This window comes from Buteo buteo, chromosome 22, assembly GCF_964188355.1.
Source record: "Buteo buteo chromosome 22, bButBut1.hap1.1, whole genome shotgun sequence".
NCBI lineage: Eukaryota > Metazoa > Chordata > Aves > Accipitriformes > Accipitridae > Buteo > Buteo buteo.
In genome coordinates this window covers 15,052,616-15,079,293 of record NC_134192.1, presented here as the reverse complement: position 1 = coordinate 15,079,293, position 26,678 = coordinate 15,052,616, and the positions used below count along the sequence as shown (strand labels likewise).

General features: G+C 41.1%; 1 protein-coding gene across 4 annotated transcripts in view; it reads right to left on the bottom strand.

The window, feature by feature from the left end:
• HTR2C (5-hydroxytryptamine receptor 2C) overlaps nucleotides 1-26,678 on the bottom strand; it is a 97,695-nt gene that overhangs the window by 30,137 nt on the left and 40,880 nt on the right. For 3 of the 4 annotated variants that reach the window (XM_075054136.1, XM_075054139.1, XM_075054138.1), the window contains exon 3: nucleotides 16,074-16,716. In XM_075054136.1, the coding sequence (XP_074910237.1) occupies nucleotides 16,074-16,458 (385 nt within the window). In that variant the 5' untranslated portion in view covers nucleotides 16,459-16,716. Of the gene's footprint in view, nucleotides 1-12,267; nucleotides 12,343-16,073; nucleotides 16,717-26,678 lie in introns of all 4 variants that reach the window. The other variant, XM_075054137.1, reaches the window with a different exon arrangement.

Below are 26,678 nucleotides of genomic sequence, written 5' to 3'. Positions count from 1 at the left end.
TTCCTCGGGGTCTTGGCATGTGACCATCACTCAGGTTGAGCCCTTAGGCAAGGAATTATGATATTATTGTATCAATCCCAAAAAGAACATTAAGGTTACCATATGCTGAAAAGAAATCATACTTATTTTCACAAAATGCTGCCCATAACACAATACAGTAAAAGCAACAAATAGGATAGGATGTACACAAATACACCAAACAGCAAAATGCTGACATGAGGCATCTATCCACATGCAACAACAGACTTCCGGAGTGAATACAGGCTTAATTTCCAAACAGAACAAGGATGAAAGAGTTTTTCAATTATATGTTAAGTCAAGACAGAGTACAGAAATACAGCTGACCATCCTTGCAGTTCTTCTGCATTTCCCCTTGTGTTCTCCAATATCTGCAGCTGCAGCCAGCACAGGAAAATGAGCCATATGTTAATCTCTACAACAGACTGCAAGTAGGACCATTCCTGGAAATTACAACTGCTCACTGGCAAGTGCTGAGAAACACATGCTACTAACTAGGTCCTCATCACAATTTCATTCTGCTGGGGTGAGTGAGAAGAGATAGCAAGTTCTCAGTATGAGATAATATGTCCTAGATGTTTGGGGAGTGAAAGTGTTGCTAGATTAAGCTGCAGGCACCTTCTAGGAGGGGAAGCAAGGGCTTTTATGGATAAGAGAAAACAGAAATAAAAGTAATAACTGGTAGGGGGTGTTCGGGATGGACAGAAGGGATGAAGCCATTGAGATGCGTTCCTCTGTCACAGCTCAGGCCAGGCTGCTGTGGTCACATCTGTGTTTTAAACTCCAGGTCGCACACATGATGCTTTTAAATGGAGAACATTTTATTTCCTGCTTTCCTAAGTCCATTTAATGTTTAGGTAACGATTAAGAGGAGTTGCTATCCTTTCTGCTCTATTATTTCATGGAATTTACTATTCTTCTCCCCCCCCTTTAAAAAAAAAATTTTAAAAAAAATCACACTGTTTACAAAAATCAATAGAAGCAAATGTCAGTTCACAGGCAGCTCCCTTGCTCACTGAGCAGATGCTGCTTGAGCACCAGGCTTTGTGGTGTGCTTGGAGAGGCGGTGCACATTTTAACTGGGTCTTTCTCCAGATGGCCAACAGATTGTGAGAATGAGGGAGGCTCGAGCTACAGCTGAAGCCAGATTCAGGCGAGTTTTGCAAAGGGGCACCTAGGCTGGGACTAGCATCCATATCTAAGATAAGTCCCTTTAAGAAGCTATCACAGGTAAATACGTATGTACAATGACATAGACTAAAATGAACACGATCTTGGTAAAATGTCTGCAATTCCGGTAAAATCCTTTTTCTTTATTTTAAAATTTAAGTTTAAAATTAGGGGATTAAACATACCTAAGGAAGACTCTGGGTGGCCATGTCTCACATGGTCGCAGTGCCCAGAGGTGGTGGTGTTCCTCCTTTCAGACAAGGCTAAATCTGTCTGTGGGAAACACATTAGCTGTCTTCATTTTACTTGTTATCTCTGTGATCTGCCTGGCACCTTTATAAAGTAGCAAATTTATCACTGAAACAGTTTATCATCATAGGGTCTTTCTATTTATATATAACAATTCCGCTTTTCTCATTATCTTGTATCAATTTCTGGTTTGCTACAAAGCATGTAAGTTTATGAGTTTAGTTGAAAAGAAATATAAAAGTTAATTACAATGAGGCAATGCACTTACAAAGCTACTACTGGATCTAACAGGCTACTGTCATAAAAAGTAAACAAAGATTCATGCATTTTAAAGCACATTTAGCTTCACTGATCTAGAAGCAAATTGGGCATGAGAAGATTGTACTGACAGCATTAAAACTGCTGCTGTATTTAAACTGACATCAGTACTCCTGTGAAACAGAAACATAACTCTACACACTCCAGGTTTTGGGGGCTTTACACTCTTGTGCATCTTCCAAAAAAATTTAGCAAAAGGATGAAATAAAAAATATAATTGTATCTAAATTTTATTTGCATTAAATAACAGCATTTAAATGTGTGCCATTCAAAATCATCCTCATGAGTCATACTTGAACATAAAAGATTTATTTTGGATTGGCAATTCTCAATTACACCAGGCAGGCAAGACATGCTTATCCAATTTAGTGTCTAAAATATGAAAAATAGCTCCCTGATTGGATGCTGCATACATGCTGTGGGTAAATTAAAATTGTAAGGCCATATGGTCAACTAGCGTAAGTAGGAGTTAATCCACTGAAATCATCTAGAGTATTTTAACATTTCCCTTCACCTCTCAGGAACGCGAAACTCGGACAAAGGTGGACTCCACCAGTCTTTTCTGCTACATTTGTAGAGGCTGCATCCAAGGAAACATCCTCACTGAGATGCCTGGGTGATATTTTACATGGTTTGTGCTTACCTAGAACTGCTTCCATGATGTGTTTTAGGGACAGGCTGCATCTCAAGTTGAGCTGTGGAGCTGGAAGTGGTGCAAAAACCCCTGCCTCCACTTAGCAAGTGCCTACCAAGGCTTTGTTACAGAAACCTGCTCTGCAAGCTGCTTTCATTACCAATTAGCTTCTGGCCTAATTTCAGACCACAGCCTTAAATGGTTTAGAGATGATGGGCCTAACTGACCTAGTGATGAGTTCTTGTGCCCTAGTAGAGCTGTGAGAGAGGAAATACTGATAACATGTTCCCCTGAATAAAACTGCAAAGGGGAAGCAGCCCAGTTTATCAACTTTTGAAGGAAAGTTACAAAGCATATTTACTTCTTACAAAGTACAAAGGTACATCGAGGCTCTGCTTTTTTCACACTGCAGTGTTAGGATTTTCTATTTAAAAAAAGCTTCTTGCAAGAACCTTGAGGTTGGCAAGGAGATGAATTTTTTATTTTGTAATAAGGTGCTCAGAGGTTTGTCATGGCTTTCTGTTGCTACACACTGACACATACAGATCCTGGCTTTGGCATCACAACAGCAGGCAGACCTGAAAGGAAACAGGCTCTGGAAGATGTAAGATATGACTGCAGTAGCTCAGTGTCTTACCAATACTCGGTAGCAAACAACAGGACACAGCGAATCAGAAAGTCCTTTTCAATCCTGTATTCCTGTGGGATCAGGAAACTCTCCTTGGAATCTCTTTGTGATTTCATTTTCCTATTTGGATCATGTCGGTCAGCAAAATATGACTTCTTTCTCTGAATTGAACGTGCTACTTCTGCTTTTTAACAATTTTTATTTTTTAACCAAAACCAATGAAATAAACAAAAGAACCTCAACAATCTCAGCCAACCCAGAATAAAGGAGTTCACTCCTTTTCCAGCAGGAAACATGGAGCAAAAAAGAAGCACCTGAGGGAGAACCAGCCTCACAAAGCCAATTGCAAGAAGCTTTTCACGCCAAACCACATTAAGCAAGTGAATTCCCACTGAAATACACTTTAGGATCAGGCCCTGCACAGGCTGGGAGCACGTTTCAGCACTGAGCTGAATGTTTCACACTGCACAGCATTAGATCATCTTACTTGGACAAATGCCAGCTCATTTCTCTTACCTATATGTACCATAAAGCTTTAACAGGAGAGTAGCTCGTGCTTTGGGTGATGGTGCTGAAACCTAATAGATAGCAATGCCACAAAGGGAGCTGCATTGCAGTGACAGAAGAGATTTCCTTAGACTCAGAGGAAAGCAGCAAAACATCTGGGACCCTTCTAGATGAAGGATGCTGCCATAGTCATGCCAAGAGCTACAGTCATGACCAGGCAGGAGGAGTGTAAAGAGGGTTGTAGGAGGCAGAGAGGTGCTCTAGCAAAAGCCCTAGTCTCTCTGAACTTGCTGCCAATATTCCCACTGACTTTAGCATGGTCAGGATCTCCCCTGGTGCATTTTGTCGGAAGCCATTCCCTAGGTCTACCTGTAAGCATAGAGGAAAAAAAGTCACACTGTGTTACCTACCTGCAGCCTCCTGCCACTGATCAAAGCAAAGGAGACAGTAACACATTTAGAAAATAAAATCTAGGGTGTTCTTTAGAATTTCTGTTTTTCATTTTTCTACATTTAGGAAAAAAAACGCCAAACAAAGCAAAAAACCAAAAGGACTTATCTTTTCTACTTGATGGGTCACATTTAATCTCAGAAATATGGATTCATTCTTCTATATGGCATTTTCCACATTAGCACAACCAATTTTGTTCAGGCCTTTCTGAAGAGGCTCTGTCCATGAAAAAGCCTGTCAAACCCACAGGGCAAACAATAAGGCTCCGCAGCATCCCTCACAATCTGTGAAAATTGGGGCCACAAGCACATTTTCCTGAAAAAGGCCAGGATTAGCTCTCAGCCTGGCAGTGCCGTAATGTGCTGAGACTATCGAATGGTGCATGCATGGCTTGTTTACACCTGACACCCACCACTGCCAGGCTGGCATAGCCCCCTGACCACTGATGTGCACCCTGCTCTTGAGCGCATATCCAGGGGCTCTGTGATCCCCTACACCTCGCTGGAGGGGTGATGTTTAATTAAATCTAACACAAGCTGATTCAAAGCGCGTGCAATCGATAAATGTTCTAGCAGACAAGAGAAAGCAGCCATGCAACCTCCTCCATGAACCGCCCTCACGATGGAAGCTACCAGAAACAGAAGCTGTTGAAAGTGTTCATGCTGTGTTCATCCATGCTGATCAGAGCAGCCTGAGCTCCACGTGCAGCAACATCATCCCTGGCAGATCACAGGCTAAAGGCTCCATTAACCCGCAGTAGGCAAAGTAGCTACTTGCTTAACAGCAAGAGGTTAGGAGGAGCAAAAAAACATGTTTGCAAATGTGAAATGTTTATTGTTCTCTGGTGTTTTCGCCTAAAGCTGGCACATTGACAAGATCCTCTTCTCGATGGGAATGAACACAGGGAGGGTAATAAAGAATACCTCTGCCTAGACTGAGAAGCAGGCTGAAGCCAAAGCTGGATGATATACCAGCAGTGCAGAGTGAAGAAATAACAAGAAAGAGGCAGGTGGTAAAAAATTAAATAGTAACAGATCTGCCTCTGTATCTGACAGCAGAAATTGGTCTTCAGAGTCCCATAAACTGATGCTCCACAATATGGATTATAGCTGAGGTCAAATTAGTCATAAGGACCTGGCACAAAACTGCCAGGCCCTACCCACAGCAGGTAGGAAAGGTGCCATTCAAACTCTCTTAAGCTGGCATTGATTTACTCTGGGGAAAATCCTCTTTGCAACAGCAAACCCTTTGCTACATCACCCAGAGCTCAGCAGTATGGGAAACAAGATTAGAGACCTAAGGCAAGGGGTCCTGTCCTCTCCTCATGAAAAAAAAAAGAAAAAAAAAAAGGAAAAAAAAGACAGACTTGCCACATGCAAGTGCATCTGACCAATGCTGAAGTGATGGGCAAGAAGCCTGTAGAGGACAGCTAATACGTGAGCTGCTGCATCCTGGGAGCTCAGGCATAGCTGTCTTCATCGCTGTCAGAGGAGGACGTGCTGAGCTCCTTCCTTGGAGGAAGAGATGCTCGCTGACCACAGAAACCGGCTTCTGTTTCCCACAGGCCCCAGAGAGCTGCCCAGTTCACAGCACACGCCTGCAAACCACAAACTGGATCTCACAGCTTTGCAGCCCTGGCTTTTGCTGTTTGAACATGCTGAAGGACGGCATCTGAGTTTCTCAGCAGTGTTACAGGGTTGGAAATCTGTTTTCAGTCAGTGTTAGAATAAACATGGGAACTTTTGAAGATTTTTGCAGGAATAGAGTTATGTTAAAAAAATAAACATTTTCAGGACAGAAGTTCTACTTTATGCCTTGAAATATAGTCCGAAACGCCCTGGTGATTATTATGTTACTGGATAAATTTTTAGGTTTTGCACAACAGATCATCACAAAGCTGGCAGAATGGGGACTCGGACTCCCACATGCTGCAGAAATACTTCACCAGCAACGAGAATAATCCCATTCCTCTTCCAGCTCCCCAGGAGAAGTGCCATAGACATGGATACACTTCTACAGAGTTTTCACTTTTGGCAAGGCACCGTATTTTAATAAAAAATATAATTAGATGAAAGCACTCTGAGCAGTTTTATTTGCCATGACGTGCTTGCTCAGGATGCTACAGGGAGAGGCCCTTGCTCCCTGCTTTTCTGCAGAGTGAGGCATCAAGTGGTTCATAGCACAACGGGGTCCAGGCTCCCACGAGCTGCAGCAGAGCAGGTAAAGGAGAGAGGGAGCTTCACTGAGTAAAGCATTCACTTCCAGAGCGCGTAATGAAGAATAACAGCATTCATTTTCAGAAGGAAAGTGCAGACCAGTACACCTTGTGGAACGTCACCTTCGTATCTGTAACCAAAGTTAATGACGCCTTGCCGAGAGCCCAGAAGGGACACTTGTGCATTCATTATAGCCACTTATTAACACCCAGTTCACTTGTCCTACCTCCCGTAACAGATGGCAGTGCAGGTAAGAGAGATATCAAAACATCACCGAGGCTGGGTGATAGTTGAGGTTCGTTGCACCTGACATTGTTGCCCCACAATACTTGCTCTGACTTTGGCCCCTGTACATTGCACACAGCAAAGAGCATGGCCCAGGCTGGGGTTTGGTATGGCTGCATGCTCTCACACGGGTTGGAGGAAAGACTCAAATGGTCCTGTCAGACAAACACAGGGGGAATTGCTGACACAAGGAGCTGCCTCCAATCCTTTCTTGTGGGGCACAGCATCTCCAAGGATGCAATTCAGATGATACTTGAGGTGCACTACCAGCAAGCCCTGCCTGCTCCTTTCTCTCCCAATATTCTCAAATACATTCCTGGCTGTCACATCCCGCTTGCCATGAGAATGCTGCAAATTTACCAGCTGCCGTCGCTGCAGAGAGGCCTGCTAAGGAAGGGATAGATTTGTCCTGAGGGAGAGGAAAAGAGCTTCCATACACAAGATTTACAGTGGGTCCCATGGATTTTTTAGGAGGAATTTACAATGCAAGCCAAGGTTTTACTAAAATCCGATTTTTTATGGAGCCGGTTCCTATTATATTAAAAGTGACAAGCTTTCTAAATCTGTCCATGCAGCTGCAGCACATAGAGAAAAAAACAGCTCAGTTACTGATAAAGGACATTACCATCTGCCCAAAGAAGTGATGGCAGGTCAAACACTGAACACTATTATAATTTAACCTACTAGAAGACAGATCCTGCAGATGTTAGGAGTGATGCAGAACTATGTTCCAGAGGAGCTAAGTGTGCTCTCCAGCACTTTTTGCTCTACCCAACTTGAGGCTGAGACACTGTTTAGAAGTCAAATCCAACTCAAAGTAATGCTTTAACATAATTAAAATAAACTTCCTAATTGAAAACAGTCTTTCTGCAGGCAGCAGGGACTTCCCTGACTTGCTTCCTTGAATTTATAAAATTTATTTAGGGATTGTTCCTTTGCTTGCAAGCTTTGAAACCAAAATCCATGCATTGTTTCAAAAGGAAAAACTCGGCAGAAAGAAAGCCAATATATAAGCTTGACCAGGGAACTTTTCACTGTCCTCTTCCTAGACCAGAACCTCACCATCAGTGCTGTCTGTGTGTCTTGTTTTACAGGGCACAGCAGCAGCTCATCATGGAAGAGGTGGAGACCACCTTTCTCCAGTTTTGTGGGCTGCCCATTTTTGATCTTTCTCTTACTCAACCTGCCGAGGACTCAAACTTCAAGGAGGCTTAGAAAGGAGTGTATGAAGAAGCCACTTCAGTCAAATGAATGTTCCCAGGCAGTAGGACCAATCAGTACAGATGTTACTGGTGACATGCTATTTCACTGAAAATAAAAACTATTTTAAGCACCGTGTTTCTCAGTCAGGGGTAGCTGTACCCACACAAACATCTTTTGTCACTTAACTGCATCCATGGTTTGACATCATTTGTGCTTCCTCTACATTTGTGGTCCACCCAATATTCTTAAATTCTCTTTGAATTGTTGCATGACCTCTTGGAGAGGAAGACAACAACAACAAATAAATCAAATACCTCAACCCACCTTCACCAAGAGCTAAGCTTTTTTTTTTTTAAAACAATTTTTTTTATTTTGCATAGCTACTACAAGACTGCCACATGCCTTCCAGAAGAGTGTCCAGCAGTTTTTTCTATGAAACTAATTGAGAAAATGAAAGACACAGAAAGAAAAGGCATTCATGCTAATTTCATTTAAAGTATTTATCTCGATGGAGAATATTGTACTAGGGTCATACACAACCTGCCTGTTGAGAAAGTCCTGGAGATGGGGCTGGTCCTTGCATGAACAAGTGGAATTTCATCAGTTAGACAAAAAAAAAAATGTCCCAATGACTGTATCCAGCTCATATTGGTGCCATTCTGCAAATATAAAATTTGATTTCTCGTCTCTCATAACAAAAGAATACAAAAACTTTGGGGAGATTTTCATACAAGACATCAATAAAAAGACACGTCAGAATAATGAGAAAGAATAACAAAAGGCTGGAATAAGTTAAATTCCTGTGACAATTTTTAAAACCAATTCTGCCTTAATAAAAATAGCAAGAAGATGACTCTGAAGTGCCGTGGAGCACTATGGTCTTCATTTCAAAGTGCTTTGCACTGCTCAGATGATGACACTTTCCCCACTAGTCTGGCTTCCAGTCTTTATTGTGCAAAGTCCAACATTAAAAATTCAACTAAAAAATAAAATAAACAAGATAAAAAGCCAAAACCAAGGAATGGATAATCTCAGATGAGATCAGCAATTAAATTAAGAAGAAATTTATGTGTATGGAGCAAAGCCAGCTTTCAATGGAACAATTGACAGCCAAAGGCTCCTACTCAAAATGTTTTGGAAGAGGTTGATGCTAATACAAGTGACCAAATTTAATCACTACTGAGAAAGGGCACGTAGCATCACTCCCTCTTCTTGCTAGCTATTGTCATCCTCTCCAGTCCTGCGCTCCTGCACTGATTTCAGCTCTCCAGCCTTTGACTCTTACTTGACCAGAAGACATCAGTTTTCCACCAATGTAAGCTAAAGCTATACAGGGTCCTAATGCGATTTCCAAATGTGATCAAGCAGAGTGTCATCATAGGGTGCAATATTTTCAGGGGCTCTGGAAAATCCTGCAAGTTAACATTCAGCTGCCTCAAAATATTTTACAACCAAGGTCCCATATTCAGCAGGATATGGAGAGTATCCAAGAAGCTATTTAGTATTCCCTCCCTCCCCTCAGTCTAAGCACAATTTAAACTTTGGGTAGCAGAAGAGAAGCTTTTACATGGATGCAGGGCACACCATACAGAGCTTTTTTTCCGCAACAGCAACACAGATATGCCACAACTTAATTCCACTTGTCACATTAGGTAAACAAGTTGTTTATGTGGAGAAAATTCAGTAGCAGGATACTCAATATCTGAATTAAAGTTTTCTATGTATCTAATAAGCTGGAAAGAGAGTGAGCAGTGTTGTAGTATGTTTTTAGATCTCACAAAATTATTTAGGTTGGCTGAGGTTACAAGAAAGCTGTGGGGACTTCAAAAGAGAATAAATGCTGCTGGATGAGTGCATAGCATAGCAGCCAATAGATTTTACTGATGGCAAGAGATAACAAACTAATACATGCTGTTGGATATAAATTTCATTCCACACATCCCAGGTACAAGGTGTCATTGGAGAGAAAAAAAAAATAAAAAATCCCATCTCAGATTTTATGACATAGTAGAAAGTGCAAGCAGCCTAGGTGTTTCCATTCACTCACACTCTAGCAGAAGAATAAATTGTAGTGGTTACTCAATACAAACAGAAAGGTCATGCATTTAAAATTAACATGCATGAAAAATAATTTCTGAAAATAATGCAACTGTCATCTGGAACTTGGTGTAGTCAAGATGCAGCTAAGGCCATGACTTGGCAGGATTTTTAAAATGACTGACCATTTCTAGATACCTGAATATCATATCACAAAGTGCTAAACAAAACCTTGAGACAGATAGGTAACAGGGGATACCATTCACATAATATAGGGCACAAGTCAAACACCAGCCAATGTAGTCTAGGAGGAAACGTCACCTTTGAGAAGGCTTTTCTATAACAGTCTGGCACAGGAAAATTCGTGGTTTTGCTCAGGCCCCTGTCAGAAACAAAATATTAGTCTAGTTGGACCTCTAGTCTGATTTGGTCTGGCAGTTATACTCCAGACTCATTCTCCAGGGTTTTCCATTCATTAAGACCTTTATCTATATTTTAGATAACAGCAACCATTTATAATTTGCTATTTCCTTTCTTATCTCCATTGCAGCTCGTGGTAGGCTTAGGGTCACTGTAACTATGTAGTTTGGTTTTTTTCCAGAGATTTAAAATAATTTCCATTCTCCTTTCATTGTTGTCTCTTCTGAAGAGAAGTGCAGCTCACCAGCACCTCCCCCATGCCAGCAGCTGTCCCCGTGGCTCCTGGACCATCTTCACAGCACCCTGGTCACAGCAGAGCAGACACCACTCTCTGAGTGTCACCTGCATGAGTCGTCAGGGTTCATGTTCCAAACAGCAGCATTTGCCTCTAGGGGTCAGAGAACTAAGGCCCATCCACATCCCTAAAAATAACTTCCTCATAAATGCACGTAAGCTGCTGCTGAAATACAATTTTCTCAGCACAGAGGTGGATGTTGATAAGGCTCTGGGAAGCTCAGCTGGCACTGGCTCACACTGTGGCTGGGCTGGCAGCCCACAGCTTTTACCCTCACCCCCTGGGTTTTGCTGCAGGCATTTGCCTTGTCTTCACTGCTCTTATGCCAGACTCCGGCTTTTCTTTCTCTTCTCTTCTCTTCCAGCTGCTCTCTGAGGATCCTGGTTATAAGCCATGAAAAGCTTTTGTTTGTTCTGCTCCTTCCCACCATCCCAGCTCACTGATCAGAGGCAATAAACGTATATGGGAACTGGTACTGCTCCGTACTGGCTCCTTCTGAGTGAAGGTGGTGTGCTTCTGGCATCATTTCTAAGGGCATTATTTTAACAAGGTGAGATTTCACCTTTCTCCCAACGGCAATCATGTTAATACTTAATATCAGTCATATAAATATTTAAAGCCTCACTACAGTATTGAGAGAAGCAGTTAGTATCTGTCTAGCCCTAGGAGGGCCCAAACGCTAAACCTGATAAATATTCTTGTTAAAAGAGCTCGAGCTTCCACTGTGCCATGAGATGCTGCTGGCGCTCTCTGGAGATGAAGCCTTGGCGATACTGTGCTTGTATTCGCTCCTTTTATCAACATGGTGTTCTGCTCTCCGCTGCCACGATACCAGCCCTGGCTCCAGGCACCACTCTGCCCACCGGCCAGGCTAGGAGAGCTCCAAAATCCCAGAACTTCTGAAAATTTCAGCTGACCCTATCACTAGCAGAGCTGAGCAGGGAGCAGCAGTTACTACTGGCAGTAATGCAGGCAGTTAAACCAGCTGGGAGAGGAAAGGGACCCCCTCAGTCCTTCCCGAGGCGTGCAAATACATATCCAGCAGCCCAGGAACAGCAGGACGATGCTGCCCTGGCATAGGGAGGCACCCGGGGTAACGTGGCACAGGGAGGACAACACCAAAGCAGCATGATGGGTCACAGGTCATGGTCAAAACATCCACTGCCAGTTCACAGATTTTGGGGTTACCATTTTTCCAGACCATTGATGGATTTTAAGCACAACTTGTTATGTTAAAATATCAGGGTGATCTCACCAGTTTGCTACGTCAGTCATAAGCCAACGACTAGATTATATAATAACTAGCTAAAACTAAGCCAGGAGTTTGTCAGAAGAGGAAGACTATTAATTACTCCAGGTGGATTGACACTGTCACTTACACATATATGTGACTACAGACACTTACTCACAACCATGAATACACTAAAAGAGTTAAGGAAACTCCAGTATAAGAAACGTCACTTCTTATTTCATCTTTTTTTTTTTTTTTTTTTTTTTGAGAATGAAGGGCCAAAACAACAACTGTATTTAACTCCTTGTATCCTTGCCACACAGCATTTGGACTCAGGTGCATGTGGCTGCTTGCAGCAGTAAATACTAACCTTGAGAGCCATTACTAGAAATCAGCAGGGAAAAAAAATTTAAAAAAAAAAAAAAAGACAGAGCAGATGGCCCCAGCTGTTGAAGGAGCACATTGCTCCTTGCTGCAGCTTCAGAAAATACCCAGCATCATCAAAGTGTGCAGCATGCCTTGGCACTGCTGAGGAGTTCTGCATTACGAACAACCCAGGCACCCTCCGTCTGTCCTTTCAGGTATTGACTGCACCCAGAAACTTACTCAGCAACACCTTGTCCTTGTCTTGCCTGATCAGGTCTCTCTGCAAGATGTTCACTGCTGATAGCAAGTGCCACCCTAGAAAGGCAAAGCAGGGTCAGGTGAAATGAGACTGCAGAACAGGCTGTTTGACTGACAGCTCTTTCTGCTCCCCCCCTTCCCTCTGCAGGGGAAATAAACAGCGAAGTCTGCCGCAAGTGCTCAGCACATCTCTGTCACCACATAATAATGATGATAATTATCAATAATAACAATAATCTGGATGTAAAGCTGCTCCAGCAGTTGGGGCTAATGAATGCTGCATCTAATACCAGCCTTCCTGGAAGCTGCATCTGGCTGCCAGCATTACAGTGTTTTTTGAAACGCAGAGAGAGAAGCCTGGACACCTGGAGTCACAGATGAGTGTGCTGGCCACTTGTTGGCCACACTCTGGCAACTTGTTAGCAGCTGTGAACCCGTTTCATTAGAACAAAGAAAGTTTAATACCTTCTGTAATTTCCACTCAGATCAGCTGATGAGATTCACTTGCATTCCTTCACTAGTCCTAGTAGGCAAAGAACAGCCCTCTCTTTCTTGCCCATAAACACTAGACACAATGCAAAGCCACCACTGCTTGTCCCTAAAATGCTCCAAGGTGAGCAGACAATCTCCATGTGTTGTCAGAAGCTCCATTACATGCAGAATACTTGATGCCTTATCACACCAGTATCTTTAATTAATCAGAAGTTTTTCCATTGAGATTAAACATGGTGTTAATTTCTCATTTACTCTCCCCAATACATGCTTATTAATTAGCATGCTAATCTGTTTGGTTCATTAGGAACTGCATGCCATGGAAAACGTTCTAAATTGTCAAATGCAACTCATCGATTAGTCCAAGACATTTAAGAAAGACTAACTGATAAATATATCAGAGCACTGACTAACTGGTGAAAAATCCAGCATGACACATCCTGCCATCCCTTCCTTTGTAATAAGATTCTTGAATTAACTGACAATTTGATTTTTCCTTCTTCTAATTAAGAAAAGCAAACCACTGAAAACCAGAAGTCTTTGTGGAGGGTGTCTAATTTTCTGGTTACGCTTGAAGTGAAATCTACTTCATCTACCTCATTAGCTGAAAAGTAAGGAAATGAACCTACTCTGCAAACCAGAATTTATCACTGGGGCTGAGAGTGCTGATGTGGAAACTTATATAGAAGAGTGATGAAGTTGCTTTTATTATATGTATTTTTTAAGGTTCCTTTCTGACTACATAAATTAAAAGTGACTTCTACAAATCTGGAAGAGATGTGCTGCATACATTCCTCCATGCAGCATACGGCAGCTTTTGAAACAGCCCAGTGTCATAATACCTAGAGTATATAGAATGCACAGGGTAAGATATACAGCATAAAAATGACTGAACATTCACAATTACAGTTCCAAGCAGTAACGCTCTCCCTGCTCAGTCCATGGCCATGAACCCCGGTTACTCCCAGAGGAATTCTGCTGCTGTGTGAATATTTGCCCCCTTAATCACTGATACTGGTTCGTGTGCTACCATGTCAAACAGAATATAAAACCTACGAAAGCATTTGTATATGTTTGGATTTCCTGACCTCTAGCTTTTAGAAAACAAGATAAAGTCCACTATCCTACTGGCCACTGTGGCATCCAGAGTGCTTGCAGGCTGCTGTAAGAACCACCATTTTTCCAAAAACTATAACTCAAAGGAAACTAAGCCAAGAAACCCCATGTTACCCAAGAGGCCAGACTTTGTCCTCAAAACCAGTGTGTGCAATGGTACAGAGATGCTACTTGTGACACCAGATAAAACAGACTCGGGAATAAGGGATGGATCTCTGGAGGCTGTCAGTTATAACAACATTTGTTAACGTTGCGACTCTGCCAAGAGCCTTTCCAGCTGCTGCCTCATGTTGTCATAAGAACTGGTCCACCAAGCTGAGTATAATATACAAGGTACCTGCCTCCCCTCCCTGGCAAGGGCTTCCGAGCTGGCCCGGGGAGCAATGCCAGCACCCAGCATGGGTCCGGTGGCCTCCTGGCTCTGCTGAAGTAACAGCAGCTATTCTCATTTCTCACAGTATTTCCACAACTTTTCCATGCCTGTTCTGAAATTACAACTTTTGCTCAAAAATCTATTCAATGCCATTTGCCTGCAGAGAGGTGCTTGGGCCATCAACACCTAATACTGGTACTCTGGTAGAAAAGAGGAATAATTACAACTCCTCTTCAGATCAATGATATTTACTTGCCTCTAAATATGCAGCATGCTTTACACCTCTAAACAACTTTAAGTAATCATTTTCCAGGCAAAACGGAAAATCCATTTCCATTAGTTTCCAAAGACTCAGAAAGTATGTATGTAGGAAGATCACTTCCATAAATTCACCTTTTTAGAGTCACTAGGTAATCCAGAATTTATGCAAGTGCAGGTCAATAAAATCATTCAGTATTTATATGCTCCCTTTCAAGCTCCAGGGAACCAGAGTAAAATGCTAAAAATAAAATAGACATGTTGTAACACACAGAAGATTTAGAGATAGAACTATTCTGACAGCCCAAAATAAAAGGGTTTATGCATAAGATCTCAATGGCTAGGTCTGTACCTAAATCACATATTGATTTAACTCACTGTAGACAAGTTATATAGGCTTTGGAATGATGTATGCTTGATCAATGTGTTCTAGAAATTAATCTCTGTCTGACTTAATCATTTAGGCAAGTGAAGCAGTCACATAAATATCCCTGCATTTTACTTCATAGGACAGTAAACCAATTTCTAATCAAATTTGTAAGTAAACAGTATTATTTGTTTCCAAGAAATATCAATATTTAAGTACTTTTCAAAGAAAATCTGAACACAGACTTCAAAAGTGATTAAATATTATCTATTAAACACACATACATCATATTGATACGTGAGTATACAAACATGATGATCAGAGATACAGAGGCAAACGCAATATCCCTTTGTAATATCCAGGAGCGGGGAGTCCTATCACCATGCTGAAAAAAAATTGGATTTGGAGTCTCGGACAGATGAGAAAGCTGGATGCATTTGATACCTTACTCCTTTGAAGTGCTAACAGTGATTCTACACTTGAGTGCAGGAGCAATGCCCTACTTTAGCACAAACACACTGACCCTAATATGGTAGGGGAGAAATAAATGCTTACGCCTATACATACAGATCTCAAAGTGGTTTAAAATGGAGGGAATTTTCTCAGGTTAGAGATAGGGAAACTGAGGCACAGAAAGGCAAAATGACCCTCTGAAAGGCACAAGGCAAGCTCAGGTATAAATGCCAAGAGTGAAGGCTTTTATTTGAATTGCAAATCTACTAGTGCAAACCTCCTTTATTAACCACAGTCTTGTTCAAACCCCACTGATATCAGTGGGAGCTCAAGGACTGATTCTGACCTGGCTTAGAGCTGGGTCAATCACAAACAGGTTCCTCAGCTTTTCCCTAAACTCTTGTGTCCTAGCTAATTTGGGGGCAGTACAACCAAAAAGGTAACAAGCTGACTCACTGTTGCAGGGTTTTTTCGGTGGTCTCAGCAATAAAAAAACCCTACACCAACACCATTCACAGGTCATTCCCGGCAGCATGGAAACAAGCTCTGCTCCAAGCAGAGCATTGCCCTCACCCAGCAGAGCGTGAACCTCAGCACAGACCCATGCCCAAGTCCACACTGATTCTCCCCAAGCCACCAACACACGAAAAAAGGTGCAAAGCAGATTGCTGCAGCCTCAGGGGATTCCCTGTGAAAGTGTATAGTCAAACAACGAGGGAAGCCACTTACCATACAGGACTGTAATGAGCGACACGGGCATGACCAGGATACCCACCAGCATGTCTGCCACCGCCAAGGACATCAGGAAGAAGTTTGTGGCATTCTGCAACTTCTTCTCCAAGGATACAGCCATAATTACCAATATGTTCCCCCCAATGGTCAGCAGGATGACAACCAGGATCAGGAGGGCTGGCCAGTTCTTCTCCCTCACGGACATCCGAGAGACTTCACCCTTTTCAGAGGCATTAAGAGGATCAGATGTAGGCAAACTCTGATTCAGAGTCAAATTGCTGCTTAAGGACCAAGCCATCAGACCACCACGCAAATTAAAATCCAGCGTAACAGACACTGTCGTTAAGCTGAGTAATATTCCAGTGCTACTTAGAGTGCTCATCGTCTGGGATGGGTTTTTCTGTCTCTTAACCGTGCCTCAGAGATGATCCCTTTTCCAAATTGTGGGTCCAAGGCAGATGCCGAACTTCACAAAACCTGAGCCAGAAAATCATTTGATCTTCCATGGTGAAACAAACCTTACAGAAGTTAGTGTGGAGCTCTTCCAGTTTCTTTGAGTGTGGTGGAAGATGACCACTGACCAGCAACCTCAACGGAAAGGAGACTTTGCAATCTCCAGCTGGTTTCCAGGTCCACCATTCTGAAAAGGAAAGAAAAAGTATATTTTTCACTGAAATCACAGTATACACAACACCTTCTTTATCCCCACGTAAAAGACATTCTTATTCTCTCCCTTCCTGCTGGCTAGGATGTTCTCCAGACTGCAAGTAATTTATCTTATGGGTACAGACTATGCCTACAATTATGGGGGAGAGAGGGAGAGAATCTCATCAGCATGCTCTGGCTGGTTAAAAGCTGATTATCACTAATGAAATGTTTTGTGAAACCTGCAAAAGCAAGTCTGAAGAGCAAAATATGTTTCAATTGATAGCCACTTCACAGATACTCTGCTGCTGTGTAAAATAGTAATTGCATGAAATTCCAACCAATCCAGATAGCACAGCCAAAGCACACTGTAAACCATCACCTTAAATGGAAGTGCTTGGATACATTTTGCATATTTTGACATAAAGCACAGGTGTTGTAAAAACCCTCAGATGTTAATGATTAACTCTCCGATAATAATGAAGACTATAGTTTGGGTTTTATTAGGAAATAAATGGTGGATAAGACGCTATGTATTAGGTAACATTATACAATACTATGCTGTCAATCTCTCCAAACAAACAAATAACAAAGACTGAAGAGAAAGGACAAACTTTCATAAAATCTGAGCAGTTATTTCTGCTCTTCTTCATTCATTTTTGTGCCACTGTGCTTCTGTGCTGATCACCAGCACACAGCTGGGCCAGTAAGCCCAGTCCCACCAGCCTGCTGCCCAGGACTACTGCCCAGTACATGGAAGTATCAGCACCCTAATCACACACACAGGCGGTAGGACAGATTTCCTCAGAGCATCTCACATGATTTATGCTTCTTCACAAATTAGTTGATAGTGAGGGCAAGTCAGATTATGTTGCCTAACTGCCCATGTAACACAGGCCGGAAAGCATCACGCTGCTGCTTCTGAAGGAGCCCATTAGCCTCATGCATTGACCTCATTCAGCAAATTAAACATACTCTTAACTTCAGGCACATGCCTACACCCACTGAGGCTAAGGGCATTTATTCCCAATCCTGGCTAAATCACATCCTCAGAAACTCAATCGTTTTGCCTGCCAATCGTGTGCAACTGATGAAAACAGCAGCTTTGCTTTGCATCTCCATTGCATCAGATGGACATGTACATCATAGGTCTAAAAGCACAGAAGGAAAGCAGTTAGTAGAACAACAACAAAACCCCCCACACACTGTATGGAAGTCGACCAGTAAGTAGAATAAAATCAATAGCATGCAACTTTTTTTTTGAGCATATCCTCAACATTTTGTGTAGTCCACAGGAAAAGAGCTGTTCTATCACTGTTAAATAAATAACTAAATAAAAGTCATTTAGCCCTTGAATACGCTGTAGCACACATGTGACACAGCACTTTGCTATCCAGGGATCAAAAGCTAAATATAATTCATAGGATTAGACTAGATTTTATGTAAAATAAGAAGTGCTCAGAGTCCTATAATAAAATGCTTAACATTCATGGAGGTTTTGGAAATTTACTAATGGGTTTTGTGTGTGCAAAAACATTTCTTAAATGAGCAGTACATACAATGAACCCAGATTTGCTTCTGCATTATAGTTAATTACTCCCAAAGGGTCTCTGAACCTCATATTTAGGAAGGAGTTTTGCACTATGTGCACAGAAAATAATTTTGCAGCTGCACATGAAGACGAATTAGCGAGTAGTCACTGGACCATTTATTTTTCCAACTTAGCTGGTCTAAAAAGTCTCTAGAAAGTTTCAAAATACTTCAGAGTATTTTTTTTCAAAACACAGCTTTTACTTTAAAGCTGTATACAAAATTAACCATTTTTCCAAATCACTGTTCAACAGTGAAGGAGACACTAGGCAGCTTTGTGGCACTTGAGCTTTGCTATGCAGGACACCCCCATTAGAGCCAGTGGGAATTTCTGGATCTCCAGAAACAATCTCTCTTTGGCTCCATGACTCTTGGGCACTCCTGATCATGTCACAATAATACTTTGACAGGATGAGCAGAAAATTTATGCGCAAACATGGGGACATGGTCAGACAATAGGATGCCCAGCCTTGGTCTTACTCTTCCCAGGTCTTAGCTCTTGGAGGTTTTGGAGAAGGTGACACTACCACCACTCTTGCCATAGATGTGAATGAGCTTGATGTTCCTGGCACATGCTAGTTGGGGTTGCTGAAGGAACCCCGGCAGGGAGATGCCTCCTCTAGATCCTAAAAACCCCCAAAACCAACCTAACTGCAAGATAACAATTCTGAATTAAAAATGTTGAATTCTATAACTGCTCAGGACTGAATTCTGAAATGGTCTGTAGGGTCATTCTCTCTTGCATTTCACAAATGTATTTGCAGTAACATTTTCTTCTATCAATGATGTTGCATCAGAGCATGGAGTTAAAAAAAAAATCAGCAGGCAGAATTATCACTTGTTTATTCATCAGTTTTATTGTTAAAAGTAAAATGTATGTTATTTGGCTACTAATGTACTGCAAAGCATGGGGTTCCAAAATTATACTAGTCACCAAATACAATTTGCTTTGAATTAAATTATCCTCAGGAGAAAAATTGGTTTTGTCAGGATGATCTAAGAAAGGGACACATCAAAATTCATTTGCTTGCTCTAAACAAGCAGTTTTTCAAACACACACAGAGACAAACTTTGAGCAAAATGCTTTCCACACAAAGTAAATTCTGTAAATCTGGTACATACTAAATTCTCAGCAAGAAAATTACATTTTCTAAAGTCTAACAGATTTCTCAATAATCCTCCCCCCACACTCCTGTCAGTAGTTAAAAATGTGCATGTTCTACATGCAAGAGTAAAATTATGCTATGATATGGAGAAACTAAATGTTTTGAATTAGGGCTATAATGGTAAAAATTAATCTCAGACCCCAAATTCCATCTTTGCTATTAGAAGAAATTATGATTTCTTTTAAAACTTGGCACATTCATCTATCTATTACCTAGAGTGACTCATGAAGAGAGCCATTGCTATTTTTGTGCCAATACAGAACTAGGAAACGAAAAGGAAATGACAAAGACACCTAAAAAAGCGTTTTTCAGGTGCACTTATGGAAATGCAATACCTGAAACAACTGGGTATATATGTAGGAGAGATGTGTAGAAAAAAAGCAATGACACTGGCAGGAGCTCTGCCTTACCCTATAGCTCCCAAATTCCTGATTTAGATGGATCGAAGATGTTGGCACGGCTCTGTACGTCACCTTGTCCCTGACGGTGGCCAGACAGAAGTTGGCAGCCCTCATTCTCGCTGCCACTGACGGCCACTCCTGGGCACAACCAGGTCCCTGCACCTGGGAAATGGAGGAAGGAAGAGCCACACTCTCAGACCAGAATAGCATCACTGCTTGTTTTGATGTTGCCTAAATTCAGCCATCATCAGGTCTGGCGTAAACAGTGATGGACCCTCACCTCTTACCTTGGCATATACAGAATGGAAAACATTACACTGAAGAGAGGCGACTCTTAGGTCTGAGTCAATGCTTCTGGCTCCTTTCTACCACATTTCTGTGAAACACTGTGCTAGAGTCCTTATCGAGTCTCACTGACATTTTTCTACATTGCCTTTATTTATTTTATTTTCAGTTTTTGCTGCCTGAAGAATCATTGTTATTCATCCCAGGACAGCATCAGGTTCTCTAGTGGCAGGAATACCTTGGAGAGGACATCAGGATAATGAGGGTTTTCAAAAGTGGTATAGGTTTTATCCAAGACTATAATGGTAAAAAAAAAAGTAAAATAAATAAATTAAAAAAAAATAATCTCTCTCAACTGCCTTAAAATCAATAGAGGAAGCATTTTGCATATTCATTTTGAAAAATTATATGTGGGAATTTGACTACAGCAATGCTCAAGATTGGGATCCACCTTCAGAATTAACCAACCTATTGCTTTGTTAATACTTTTATCATTATTTTATATGGATTCTGGCTTGAAGTCATCAGCTTTCTTTTTCACTGCATCCCTCAGTCTCCACAAGGTAAAACTGTATGACTAATTCCTTCAGCCTTAGTCTTCTAAGTACATCACTGTACCAGAAAAATAATTTACTTTTTATTTGTGAATTCTATGTATATTTAAGAAATATCGCCATAATTTTAAATTAAAACCTGTGCCTACCACAGATTTTTTCCAATAGCTAGCTTCAAAGTGCACATACTGAATTTTGTGGTCAATCCTCAATTCCAGTTCAATCTATTACCGACAGTCCTTAAAATTATAATCTAAACATTCAGCAAAGCCAAACTCTTGTCTATGCCACTTCTGCTTTTTGATAGAGGTAAGTAAAGAGTTCTTTGGGCATGCTTTTTTCCTTCAGTCTTTAAGTCCAGTTTAGAATAAAATTAAGCTAGAAAAACATTTTTCTTTCTCTTCTATCAAGCGCACATGAATTATTTAAAGCAAGTTTGGTATGCTGAAGTTTTCAGATATTCCAGAAGGTTAAGTCGAAGGGAAACAAAAGCTATGGTGGTTCATAAGTCTGTACTGGTGGGGCACTGGGGGGTTCACATGCCTTTGGGAGTGTTTACGTCCATTACTCTTGCTAAAAGGAAAAAACAAACAAACAAACTGACCAACCTTTCTTGGAATAAACACAATTATTTTTTTCCTTCGAATTAAATGCATTTGTCCATAGGTTTTTTACCCCTCAAAGCCCAGAACATTTTTTCCTGGAGAAAATCAGCCACCTGCTGAGAACTTGAGATGTTCGCCAGCCCCTGGCCAGGATTCTGCCTCTCCTGGACAGACTGCAGAGCTCCTGCTCTCTTGTAAATAATTTAATAATTCTCTGGGACTCATAGCCTGAATGTTAACAATATGCATTTGAAATTGGGTAAGAAATCAAGGATTTAGCCCCCAGAAAAGAACCTCAGTCTCAGGCAGACTGAGAAAGGAGAATAATACATTAATTCATGGTAAGTCTCGCTGTGAAAACCAAAAGTACTTAATGACCAAAAGCGATGAGTTTCAGCAATTCCCTCCCCACAAGAAAAACATGGCTTGTCAAAGGCACAAAGGCCATATGTGAGTGGAAGTGATTTTCTTCCTCCTAAACTATCAGCAATATTCAATTCTCTGAGTTGCATTTCACATTTCATTGATAAGCAGATGAGAGCCAACCAGTTGTTAAAGATCAAACATATTTTTAAATCAAAAGTTATTCTATCAGCCTTGGCTTTGATGGTAGACCTCCATAAAGGTAAAAATAAATCTGAAGTCGAGTAAACTGAACTGCAAGTACTGCAATTTTGGACAGGAAAACAGTTGCAGATAGTTCATAACTATCTGAGCCAGATAGTCAGCTGATGTAACTTGTTATAGCTCCATGAAGCCCTTTATGAAATGGCAAATAATTTTACATTATATAATAGGATACACAGCTTAGGCTCAAGAAGGCAGATTTAAGGCTTCATTCTTCACTCTAGACTCTGTATTTCCTTCTATTTTCATCTTTAATAATTTATTTTTTTAATGCATTGCCAAATTCATTTTCATTTTTCTTTGGAATGGAAGGTTGCTTTAAAATACATCTTTTCATGACACCCTTGCAAGGGCCCCTTTAGCTTTAGTGACCGAATAAAATCATATTTTTATATTTACTAGGCACTTGCAACTCGTCTTTCTCCTTTTAGTAGCAGCACTAAGATGCAGGACTAAGATGCACCCCTATTTCTGTGCAGATCTATTTCTAAATGGTGTCTGAGAATGCAGCGAGTCCAGCAGAGACCCCCAAGGTGATTGAGGTGAAGCACATTAAATACTGGGTTTGGTTCAGCACCTGGTTTGCTTCAGCCCAGAGAAAAGGCATTGAACGGGGATGCATTTGCTGTCTACAGCTACCTGTTGGTACTTGCAGAGAAGACAGTGAGACACTTCCAAGAGCTTCACAGCAAAATGACAAGAAGCAACTGTCACAGTGATAGATCTAAGGAAATCATGTATAAAATAGGAAAAAATAGATAAAAGAAATCACAGTGAGGGTGATCAGACAAGGGAAGTGGGTCACAGAGAGACTGTGGGATCTCTATCCTTGGAGATGCTCAAAACACAGGTGAGGATTACCCTCAGACACCCAATCTAACTCTGAAGTTAGTCCTGCCTTGAGCATGGGGTAGTCTAGGGACCTTCAAGAGGTCCCTTACAGCCTAAATCATTGTACAGTTGTGTGTCAGGGGTGTGCTCCTGAGCAGACCTGTCCAACCAGGGGGTGTTTTTGAGCTCATATCCCTGGATACACACCCCATGCCTGATGCTACTACTCAAGCTCAGGAAAAGACCAGCACATGCTGTCCCCTTTTGTTTCCCCAAGGCCAGAAACAAAAGTGCGTGCCCAGGTGGGAGAGCACAACCATGAGGATCCCAGTCTGCACAGTGTGGGGACCAGGACCCTACAGCTGCATCAACACATGCCCCTATCACACCACGAAGATGCACGCAGCAATGCCAAGTCCTCACCTCTGGTTACCTGTTGAGGTCACCCGCATCTGAGGAACCTACAGTTCAAGTATATTCTGAAAAGCAGCAATTGTAGAAAGCTCTCATTTGTTTTAGTCACTTGGTAGCATCAGGAAATCTTCCCACCTTTTGAACGTAATACATGCACTATCAACCCAGAGGCACATTTTCACAATCATTTCAGTGGGAAAAGAAAAATCAAAACCTAATGATTATTCTGCAGATACCCACTTTAAAATTAAGTGAAGATGCAGTCCAGAGAAGTGCTTATGCCTAATTTTAAGTATTTAAATACTTTCCACTCTTGAACTGGGGACCATATTACTAGCACTTTGATTAGGGACTTTCTTTCTAAGGAAGTATTTGATACTCCCTCTTCAGTTTTGCAAGAAATTCTGGAATTTTTCCCAGCAGGTACTGGAGATAAATCAGTGTAAAAAACACTTAATAAAACGTTAGGGAAACCTCCCCAAACACAGCTTTCTACCACTCTTTTTAAATTCCAACCCAGAAAATAACTATTTAATTACTTGCAAACTAAAAAATAATATTTCATTTTTTCCACAGCAAGAGGAAAATGGATTTTCTCAGACACAAGCTCAAGCAATGATATTTTGTAGGGCCATAATAATGAATCACTACCATTTTGTCCCAAACCAAATAGCATTAATTTCCCTCTCTCTATCTTCCCTCATAGTGAGTCAGAAAGGCATTAATTTCTTTTCCAGACATTTCAAGGCAATACGAGCACACAGAAGAGATCTTAATCTACCTTCTGGCAGTAAGACTAGCATCCTTATTTTTTATTTTCCTTTGGTGGAAGAGCACCTGGGAACCTCACAAGAAGGTGTAGATAGTCTGCCACTCCCTGCAATGATAAACTTGCGCTCTCAGTTCAGACACACAGAAATACTACAACAGAATAAATCTGAGCCTCATCACATACTGTCCTAACTTCTTGGAATGATTATACTATAGTTGTTCATATTTTCTATCTGTAGATATCATTCCAAACTGCCTCTTTTTTCTTTTTTTTTTTTTTTCTTTTTTTTTTTTTTTTAAAATAAGCATGTCCCCAGTGGCTGAAATTCACCTTTGTAAAAAGACCAGCTGAGCATCCTTCAGCCTTCTTGACAGGTATATTTTGGGATCCTTATTATTGTGCAGGATGTTCACCTGCCACTGCGCATGCAGTTAATCGTGAATTAAAATTTGGATTTTGCTTCATACTTATTGATAAATAACTGAAAGCATTCAATACCAGCATTAAAAAGTCAATACTTGCTATAGGCATCATATGTATTTGCTCCCTGGCACACAGAGGTTTGAGAGTCTGCATAATCCATCAACGCAGCTCTTGTGGCTGGAAAGACCCCACTTCTGCCACCACTGGGGTGACATTCCCTCAGTCCCTTTTTAAATCAGCCATGTGACATGGTAAACATCAAATGTAACATTGGTGGAAAATCTTATGTTGTAGGTTTTTTACCCTCAGCTTTTCAGGGTTGTTGTAGTAAGGTACTATTGAACTCTTTCCTAATCACAAGAAAACCAGTTTTTCTCTTCCCCCTTAAATGCTTTGCATGACAGCTCTTAGTTTACAGCATTAAGGTCTGGAAGTGAGCACTTGCAATGTTTGCTCCCAAACTAAAACATAATAAAACAAAACAACAAAAACACTTGCCTGGCTTTCTGTAGCTCACTTTTTGTAAGTTTTAAAGCCATGTCTATTTAAAAACCAGAAGACTCCACAATTTTCATCAGTTTTTGCAGCACAGTGCTCTATCCCATGTGTGGTTGAATACCTTCATAACTCTCAGTTACCATATACATGGCATTTGTTAGCAGTATATATGCACCCGTAGCAAAACATACCTAAATGCATAAATGTATCTAAATAAAAAATAATCATGAAGTGATTTATTTTCAAATTATGTTTTAGGGGAAATCTCACATTCAATAAAAATAAACCTGACAATCTTAAGTTATTGTGCATACTTTGCAATAGTAATAGAAAGCAGCAGTCAATCTGGAAAGGAAGAACATGAATATTCACCAGGCCAGATCATGAGTCATGGCATGAACATACACCATTACATAAAACACATGTGCCCATCTTTAGAGGAATGGTGGTGACTCATGTATTACTTAATAAGGCAAATTTCTTAACCAAGCAAGAAATCATTTGATGTTGCATTTATAGCTTTCTTTTCACGCCAGCTTTCTGTGTCTTCTGAAATCACGCCAGTTTGGTAACATCACTCATTGAAGAGACTGGGCTTTATTATGCAGTGATGCGGGGCACACTCTGCACCACATGCCACACGTGAACCAGGGAGAATCTCCCCTTTGCTTTGCACGTGGACCCTGGGTTCAGGCAGCTTGACCCGCCTGCGCGCAGCCTGCTACGTCACCAGTATGTGGCTGCTCACCATGGGGTTCACACAGCTGAAATCACTTCTCTCTCAAATGGATTTTCCCAGTAAGCACCTGAACCTGCTGAGCCCTCTAATTCAAAGCTCAAAGAGCTATTTATTTTAAATTATAAGATGTTTAATAGAGGCCTAATGTGGTGGTGCATTATTAATATATGCCACTGAGTGTCCCTCGTGTTGCCAGTGCTGCCTGAGCATCTTCAAAAAAATCACAGCATCAGATAAGCCAGGGAAAAGCAAAGCAAAGGGGAAAGCATAATAAAAAGTGTCCCTAGCAAACTGACAAACCACTCAGGGCTTTTACTATAATAGTATAATTAAATATGTTTTCACATACCTGTACAATGTCAGAGAAGGGATTGCTGAAACATTCATGAGTTGCTTTTTTGTATCTCATACATAACAACAGTTGATATAAGAACAATTACATAGAAAATGTAGCTATTCATAGCAAGAATAGCCAAAGATTACTGCTGTATGGATAATGCTCATGGAGTGATTCAAACCCAGCTCTTGGCAGCGTGCAGCCTCTTACACACCAAAGCTCTGGTCCCACCGCTGCACCTCTTCTTTAAGATCTACAGAGATGGTCTACTGCCTTCCCCAGCAGAGAAAGGGACCATGACCTGGCAGCTGTATTTTTCCTCTTCTTCCAGTTTTATAGGCTCTCACATGGCTATTTAATATATGAGGAATACATTGGATCCTAGGGATGTTAGGGAACAAAGACTGATAAAAGGTTAAGTATTCCTTAAAAAAATAAAAAAATAAAAAAAATCAACAAAAAACCAACTAACCAAATAATAAAAAAAAAAAACCACAAAAAACCACACCACAAAACAAAACCCAACAAACACGCCCAAAGAACACTGAAAAAATGCAAGGGTTTTTTCATCTTTTTAGTGTTGTTTGGGGTTCCCCCCCTCCCCTTGGTAAAGTGATCAACATGGACTTAAAAGGGGATGACTGACAGTATAAATTCAGAAATCCAATACTTCTCTGATCTAAATATACCACAACTGGGTATTTTGGTACATCAG